This window comes from Rhinolophus sinicus, linkage group LG01 (assembly GCF_036562045.2).
Source record: "Rhinolophus sinicus isolate RSC01 linkage group LG01, ASM3656204v1, whole genome shotgun sequence".
Classification (NCBI taxonomy): Eukaryota; Metazoa; Chordata; class Mammalia; order Chiroptera; family Rhinolophidae; genus Rhinolophus; species Rhinolophus sinicus.
This window is the reverse complement of record NC_133751.1, coordinates 202,616,913-202,625,633: the sequence shown is the minus strand read 5'-3', so window position 1 is coordinate 202,625,633 and position 8,721 is coordinate 202,616,913. Positions and strand designations below refer to the sequence as shown.

At 58.4% G+C, this 8,721-nt stretch overlaps 1 protein-coding gene across 1 annotated transcript; it reads right to left on the bottom strand.

Annotated features, from left to right (window-relative positions):
* Nucleotides 1-1,478: 1,478 nt before the first annotated feature.
* B3GNT7 (UDP-GlcNAc:betaGal beta-1,3-N-acetylglucosaminyltransferase 7) lies at nt 1,479-6,595 on the bottom strand. Its single transcript, XM_019739826.2, has 2 exons — nt 6,066-6,595; nt 1,479-3,946 (listed from the first exon to the last, which is right to left on the bottom strand). Exons 1-2 carry the CDS (start codon nt 6,074-6,076, stop codon nt 2,752-2,754), a joined length of 1,206 nt encoding a protein of 401 aa, XP_019595385.2. The 5' UTR covers nt 6,077-6,595; the 3' UTR covers nt 1,479-2,751.
* Nucleotides 6,596-8,721: the final 2,126 nt, after the last annotated feature.

Genomic DNA, 8,721 nt, shown 5'->3' with positions numbered 1-8,721 from the left:
TCCATGGGACCAGCTGGAGACAGCCAGAAGGAACCCAGAGTAAGGGGTGCACGTTCAGCACCCCTGCTCCTTGCAGCTTGTCCCTCTGCTCTCAGGATCAAGTCTCAACACCTCCTGCAACCCAGAAGACCTGAGAACAGGCCTGCCTCCCCAGCTGCCTTCCCTTTTCACACCCCAGCTCCAGCCCCAGCCTCTGAGGAGCTCCTTTCTCTTTCAGATGCACTGCCCCCTCGCCTTCAGTCCTTTGTGTAAGCCCTTCTCTCTGCCTGCAAATTCTTCCTTCAGCTGGCAGCTGAACACAAGGCTGCCTCTGGACCCCCACCTGGGCCTAGTCAATGGCCCTTCCGTCTCCCAGTCTCCTGGGTGTCCCTCCACTGCTCTTGCCCTAGCTGGCCTGAGCTCTGGGAAGACCAAGGCCCCAATGCCCCTCTGCTTTCTGCAGCCCCTGGCAGGGCCTGGCTTCAGAGGGTGAGTGATGGACAAGCAGGGTGGGCAACTCCCTTGGACTTGTGCAGTCACCAGGCACTGCCTCAGAAGGGCCCTCCCTGTGTTTGGTTTAACCCTGTGCTGTGGCAATCTTGAAATTCTTAACTTTTTAAAATCAAGGGCTGTGCATTTTCATTTTGCACTGGGCCCTGCAAGTTATGTAGCCAGATGAGCGAGTGGGGAGGTGTTGGGGGTCTGTGCTGAGGAAGAAAGAGCTGCAGCCATGTACTCTTTTCCGTCTTCAAAGCCTTGGACCCAGGCAGCAGGGGCCACAGTGGACATCCATTCAGTCTCGCACCCCCTTCTACTCTTTAAGATGTTGCATTGTATTAGGATGCAGCCATTCCTATCACTCCTCTGGAGGAGAGGCCCAGTGTAGCCATTAATGAGTGACTCCCTTGGGGCATCTGACCCACTTTATGATGCTCAAGCTGGGTGCAGGCAGGGAGCTGCTAGTGCGCTGATTAGGCCCTGTCTCCTTGGGATGGTTGCCCATCCTGCCCTGGAGGTAAGCAGCTAAGGCCAAGGTTCCCTGCACAATGCAGTTCCCCCAACACCAGGCGGCCCCAGAGCCAGTTTCAATGACTTCTGCCAACCTTATTAATGCTTCCAGGTTGACTGAAGGGACACCAGGGAGCCCACCAACCCCTGCATGCCCCCACCCAACCCCAGTCCCTGTAACATCAGCCTCAGCATCAAGTCTGGCCTTGCCCTCCATGGGAATGCACTGTTTGCAGCTCTCTCAACACCCCCTAACCTCCCCGCCCCGTCCTCTCACCCCCCCCCAGTCCAGGGAACATCTTTCTTGACTGTGGCCCTTGTGGCCTCTGCTTTAATCCTGGCACTCACCTCTCTCTAAGGCCCTTCAAGGGGTCCTTGTGTACCCACCAGCCAAGAACAAGGAACAAGCTATGTCTTCAGAAATCTCTGAGAACCTTGGCCCTAGACAGGCCCTCTGATGGAAATGGTAACAGGAAGTTTCACACCAGAAAAAAACCAGTCCCTTTTTATTGAGAAAATAGAGTCAATTCCTCCCTCTTTTCCCAGGTGACTCCTTGAGATATAAGGTGGCATCCTGCACCCACCCCCAAGGACTCCTGAAACTGGGCATAGTGGCCCATGAGGGACATTCCATCCCTTCCCTGGGGCAAATGATGGTTTGCCCAGGTCCTGGAGAAGCAGGCCAGGTTCTGGAGGGGGGCTGTGACAGGCAGGAGGGTGCCCTGGGGTGGGTAGGAGTGGCGAGGGAGGTGGTGTCTTGCTGGAATGAAGGACGGGAAGGGAAGAACCCACCATCTTCTGAGGCCTGGCACCTTCTCCCTCCAAATCTTTTATAAATAAAACTTCACAGTAATAGAGGTATGTCCACTTCCAGGGCTAAAATGGCTGGTTTCCTGCCAGGGAGCCAGGCTTCAGTGGGGCTGCAGGAGGGCCCTCGGCTCAGGCTGGGTGGGCAGCACCGTGACTGTGGGGCTGAGCACTGCTCTTTGGCCCTGTGTCAGGGGGTGGGGGTGGGGCTGCAGCCCATCCAGAGGTTCTGAGGGTCACTGAGGTAGTCAGAGTGGCTGGTCGTGCTTCCAGACAGACGCCAGATGGAGCATCACAGGACGAAGCCTGGACGGAACCTACCTGGGAGCAGAGGCTGAGCAGCCAACTCCAGGCAGGTCTGCGGCGGGGGGGAGGGAAGTGCATGGGAGGGCGGTGCTGAGGGTCTTCTGAGGCTCTGTCTCCAGGAGACCCAGGGGAATGGACAGTGGGGGGCAGAAGGGCGGGGCTGTGAGCCTGCACAGGGTTGAGCTTCTCCTGAATGGGTCGCTTGGACCCATGGGGAAACTGAGGCATTTCATGGGAGAAGAATCTTCTGTGAAGAAAAAGGGCCGCCACAGAGCCATCTAGGGCCAGGCCTAGCCCAGGTACCTGAGCACGGGGTTCCTTCAGAGGCCACCAGGGCCTCTCACCAGCTCCGAGGGAGCCAGGCAAAGAACCCAGGTTAGGCGGGCTGCCAGCAGCTTCGCTCCCCAGATGACCTCCAGTCTGGGCAGTTTCAAATGTTTCTGGGCCTTAGTGCCACTCTTTGGAGAGTGTCCACACAGGGTGGCCCCCCCTCTGGCTACCTGTACCCCACCACACCCATGGGCACATGAGGCCCAAACACTCCACTTCCTTGCTGGGGACCAAGGGCTATGCCCTGACATTGCAGCTCCAGCCCCATGACTTCTGGGCTCAAGAGCATAGGCTGTAACTATGCTGGTGGCCTGGCTGGGGTCAGAGCACCTGGAGCTTGCGGGAGCAGGTGAGGTTGCCATGCACCAGCCCCCACATGGCCAGCAGCTCAGTGGGCAGCAGCTTGTGCACAACCAGCATGGAGCGGTAAAAGCACGGCTCCTTGTTCATGCGGCTGTTGCGGTTTCGCGAGATGCCAAAAGTCTTGAAACCCTCGTGGGCCATGGGATGCACGCCCAGCACCTCCAGGCACATGCCCAGGAAGACATCATCGATGGGGTAAAGCTCCACAGTGTCGCAGGCGTGGTGCAGGCGCCGGGCCAGGCCACCAGCCATCAGGAAGCCACCGCCGCCGGCATAGGGTGGGTAGCTGGCCTTGCTGTACAGAGCCCCGGGGATGTAGTACTTGTTATCCTTCTTGCGGATGGGCCGAGCGTGCTGCAGGACGTCACCCACAAATAGGTTTTCCTGTGGCTGCCGGTCGGCCAGAAACTCCAGCAAGTTGGTGGGGTTGACGAAGACATCGTCGTCGCCCTTGAAGACGAAGCGGACATTGGGGCAGTAGATGTCAAGCCACTTGAGGAAATGGATCTCCTTGAGGGTCAGGTTGAAGAAGCTGTCAAGGAAGTCCCACTGCAGGATGTCACTGTAGAGGCGGTCCTCGTAGGCCAGCAGCTGCTGGTAGTGGGCCCGCTCCTCCTGCTTGGAGGCTGTGCCCAGTAGGAAGAGGGTACGCACGGCGCCGCGGCCCGTGCCCACCAACTCCTGCTCCAGGCCCCAGGTCTGGCGGATGGCTTCGCGGCGGTCATGCTGCGTGATGACTGACTTGACGACCATCAGCAGGTAGACGTCCCCGTTGCACTTCTCCGGGTGGTTCAGCAGCATGGGGAAGTATCGGCAGTGGCGATAGAGCATAAACTGCTGGAAATGCGGCTCCAGGCCCTGGAACCAGGACTGGTGGGTCAAGTTGATATTGGCTGAGCAGTTAGTGGTGGTCACGTCCCAGGCCTGAGGCCCCTGTGAGGCCATGTGCGTGGGGGTGACCAAGTCCTTCGAGTTTTTCCAGAAGTCATTGGGGTTCACCAGGTGTCCACTCGGGTTTTGGGCCTTCTGTGGCCCTAGGGTGGGTGGCAGGGGCTCTTGTAAAAACTGGCTGGGGGTCAGACCACGCTGGAATACTGCTATGGCCACTAGCAGGGCCAGGGACAGGCACACACTCTTGTAGATGATTCTCTTCCTGGGGGGGCGAGGGGAGAATCGTTCAGAGCAGTGAGAAGATGAGTCCCTTGTGACTCTCCCAGGAGCCCTGGTGTGGAGCTGCAGTCCCAGATGGGCCAGTGGGTCCTGGGCACAGACTCAAGTCCCAGGGCCCCAAGTGGTCAGAGGAGTCTCCTGCTTCCTCTCCTACCCTGAACCCCCTCCTCCAGGACCAGGGAGCCACTCACACAGCACAGAGCTTAAGTATAGCACTGTGGGGTCAGGCTGCTGGTCTTCACATCCTGGCCCTGCCACTTAAAAGCAAAATGACTGTGAGTGGGGCTCCCTTAACCTCTCCTAAACCTGATTTCTTCTTCTGGAAATGAGGACAACGGCATAGGATTGGAGTGCGATCTAAAGTGCCTGGCAACAGTGTGCAGTCAGGATGCTGTGATTCTACACGGACAACATTAGGTGGAGTCCTCTGCCCTGTTCCCTGCCCATGGCAAGGTACCCCGTTTGTTTTCCTTTCCTTGTGCAAACATGGTGACCCATGGTGACCCAAACTGGGGTGAATCACTGGGAGGGAGGGACAGAGACGGCACCTGCTCTGCAGCCTGGGACCTCAATAAATACGGGGTTTCCCAGAAAATAACACCTAACAGGAAAATAAACCCTAGTATGATTTTTCAGGATGACATCCCCCAAACATGAGCCCTAATATGTCTTTTGGAGCAAAAATTAATATAAGACCCGGTCGTATTTTCGGGGAAACACGGTATGTGGGGGACATTGGGAGCAAGCTCTAACTTGGGACCTGAAAAAGCCTGCCCTCCCCTCCCATCCATCTGACCCAACAAAAAAGAACAGCTACTCCAGGGCATCTCCTAGCACGACCACTGTCCCCTAACCCCCCAGTTTGCCCTCCCTTAACTTCCCATTAGGAGAGATGCTCCACTGCCCTGGGAGGGGAACACATTTGGATCCACACCCTCCAGGGACACTCCTTGCTTAGTAATCCCTATCATACCCATTTCAGAAGCAGAAATTAAAGCTTTCTGCCAGGAGTGCTGGCAGGCCTAGGGCCAGGGACCTGAGCTCCTGGACCCCAGGACCCTCTCTCTTCAGCTCACATTCTGGGGGTAGCCAGGCCTCTCCCCTGGCCTCTCCCGTGCAGACATATGGGCTGCAGGCTGACACGAAGGGCAGGCCAGAAAAGTGCGGCCTTACTGGGCCGGGCCAGCTGGGAGATGGCCCTGACCTCCAAGGGCGATGGGAAGAGACAGACTGCACTACGGCAAGGCAGGGACACTGCTGAGAAGACTGGGGGCGGCCCCAGGACTAGCTGGTTGAAGGTTCAGTGAGAGTGAAGTCTGAGCCCCACTGGAACTACATTTCCCCATTGGGTCTCCAGTATTTTGTGTATGGGGTAGGAGGAAGATTGGGTCATCTCAGGTACTGGGGTGTGGGTGTGTGACCTAAGACGGAACCTGGGAGGGGATGGGGGAGCAGAACGCTCTGGTCCTTTTGCCTGGGAGTTTCAGGGAACCCCCCTACTCGGCTCCCCCCACACACCTTGGTGCGGGAGGCCTGACTGGAGGAAGTTCAGCAGGGGTCCCCTCTGGGGAAGGGGATGCGGAGAGACCCCTCCACCCCAGGCTCGTTCCACCTGCACCGCTCCACTCCATTGGTAGGTAGAAGTCCCGACGGGGAGGGGAGGAGAGGGGACCGCGCGCGGGCCAGAGGCCCGAGCTCTAGGGAGGAAGGAGAGCCACTCGAGGGTAGAGGGCTGGGGTTGCCCAGGATGCAGGAGGCCCTCGGAACGGGGGCAGAAACCGAGCTGCCGGCGAGATCTTGAGTCCCCAACTCCCGAGGTCCCGGAGTGGGATCTGGGGGCTTCGGTGCCGCCAGGGAGGGCTGAGCGCACCGAAACCGCGGTCCCTGGCCGCCCATCGGCGGGTGCAGGCGCCGCGCACGGCCAGGCATCTCTGGTCGCCACCGCGCGAGCCGGTCTGTCCCAGGAAACTGCGGCCAGCCTCGGACACCCATCGCGGCATCTCCCATGCCCGGGAGCCGCCCAGCGTCCCCCTGTTGGCCCCAGGGAAGCCCAGGGTCCCCGCACCCATCCCAGGACCCCCAGCCCGACAGCCCCCACTCACCCCAGAGACATGGCGGCCCGGGCCGGGGCGGCGGCGGCGGCGGCGGCGGAGCGGGGCGCGCGGGTCGCAACTCTAGGCGCGCGGCTCAGGGACGGCGGGCGGGGACCCGGACGGAGAGGGCGGGGGCGGGGGCCGGGCCGCGCCCCCGCTGTGACTTTTCTCCTCCAGGCAGCTGGAGGAGGGGCCGGGAGGGGAAGCGTCGTCCCAGGTGCGTTAACCCCTTCGGCGCCCCTGGCCCTATGTTCCTGCTGCGCGCCAAGCCCTCCACGCTGCGGCCAGGTGGGAATCACCCATTTCTCAGAGGCGGAACCCGAGACTTCGGATCACGGGGAACCGCCCAAGGTCACCTGGCCCGAGGTGGGTGTCAGAGTCTAGACGTCGCTCCCGGGTACACGTTTCTCCGGAGTCGCCAGCCCATCTGGACACGTGGGAACCGGGACACTACCCACCTCAATTCTCCCCTGGGGGGCCATTTCCCTCTGGCCCCATTCGGACTTTTCCTTGGTGGGGGAGGTAGAGGCAGACAGATATTTAGGACCCTTTTCTGTTCCCCCAGGCAGCAGCTCTCTCCACCTCTGGGGTGTCTCCCTCCTTGGAGAGCTCCCCCACCACCACCAAGGGAAGGCCTGTCTGCGCCGCCCAACCTCCTCATCCATCAGCAAATATTTCTCTCAAAATCCTTTTTGTCCCTAAGCCTTTATTAATCTGTTTCTGTGTGTGCGAGACACAACTCCTTCTAGGGGGTGGGTTGCACAAGACATAGACTTGGAGGGGCATTCTTGGCCCTGCAGGGTCTAGGGTGATGTGTGTTCCCATCTAGGTGACTTCCAGAATCCTCTAACAGATTAAAAATCCACTGTCCTGCTTTCACCCAGATGTCTGCTGTTCTAATCCTGTTCCATGCTGAGGTGCCACCACTGAGCACACGTAGGACCTTAAAAAATGCCCACAGAATTGAAACGGAAGCATTTCACAATCCAGCTAACATTCATCAAGCAGTTACAATATGCCAAGCACAATTCTAGGCCGGTGCATGACTGAGTCAATCTCAGAGGCATGTACTATTATTATTATTCCCACTTTACAAAGGAGGAAATAGAGTTGCCAGGAGGGGACACCCCAATGGGCCAGGTCCCATAGTTAGTAAGCAAACTCTCTGCCCTTTTTTCAGGGGCAGCAGTGACAGGGAGCTTGTCTCCTGCCAAGGGGCACACAGGGAGGCCAGAAGGCCCCCAAGGACAGTCAGAGGTAGGTAGTGGAAGCCTGAGGGGGCTGCTCTTGCCAAAATGGGCCCCCGGCACCTGAGACCGAGTGAGAAGCCCTGTCAGCCATGGCGTTAAGGCTTTGGAGGGAGAGGAAACATCCAAGGTGCAATAGAATTTTCCTGGATGTTGCAAGATCTAATCAGGGAATGTGAAGGGCCTTCCAGGAAGAATTCCAGAGAACCCTAGGGGCCCACACCTATAGTAATAGCCCTTCCAAATACCAGAGCAGGAGGAAGGTCTGACCTGCAGCTCAAAGCCGTCTTTAGCCAGGCTGCCTGCTGCTGAGGGCCACCTGAAACCCCACTGGCCACCTGGGGGAGTCGCCCAAGGCCAACTGAATGTTTGCCAGTAGAATCTGGTCCATTGAGAGGAACGGTTTGTCATCATGGATTCATTTCATCTGTGCCTAGGTGGAACTCAGGCTGGGGAAAGGCATGACAATTAGATACTCGGCCCCTGACTGTGGGGTGGGGATGGGGGCAGGGACGTGGGAACCAGGCCAGGCCCTGATCAGCTTTCACTTTCAGTCTGACAGGCTGTTGGGCCTGTCCCTATCGGTCAGCACCAGGCTGGCCCACTCCACCTGTCCTGGTCCCTCCCTAGGGCTCTGCCCTAAAAGATTCTCACCAATTATCTCAAGCCACAAATGGGGTGGTTGAGCAAAGCTCCTGAGGAGGGAGAGGTCGGTCTGCAGATGGAAACCACCGGCCCACAGCCCTGGCTGAAGACAGATGGAAGCTGCAAAACCAGGAGATCCGGGGATGTGGGGCTGGGGGTGGGGGTGGTCTGTCGGCAGCTTTGGAGGGAGGTTGGAGGATGGGAGGAGCTAGTTGAGCTAGTAGCAGGAGTCCCAAGCGGTGGTAGGTGGGTTAGGTGTCCCTGTCACCTGGTCCTTTTCTCCTGTCAGGTGGAGGTTCTACCCTGGAAGAAGAAACTCAGTGAGGCCTGATGGGGAGAACCCCAGGAAATCCTCCTCTCTCTTCTCCTCACTCTCCCCTTCCCCACACATTTTGCACCTTACTTCCCCTTCCCATCTCCCTTCCCTCTCCCTTCCTCCTCCTTATCCCTGCTCCCTTGTTCCTCTCCCATTTCCCTTTCCCCACTCTTATTCTCACTTTCTTTTATATCAACCCCCGACCCATCCTTCAGAGTCAGTTGGAATCCAGACCCTGCTGGTGTGAGGCGAGCACAGTGCGGGCTCACCTGGGCCCAAACACCTGCCTTACCCTTGGATGTGGAGAGATAGCTGATGGGCCAGAGGTTGCCCTGAGTCAGCCCTTAACTGGACAATAGGGGGCTGACTTGGGCCTGAGAGAACCAGAAAGCTAGGTGTAAGACCTGGGCATCTTGGAGAGAGACTGCCATTGACAGAGGCTGATGCTCAGTGGCGG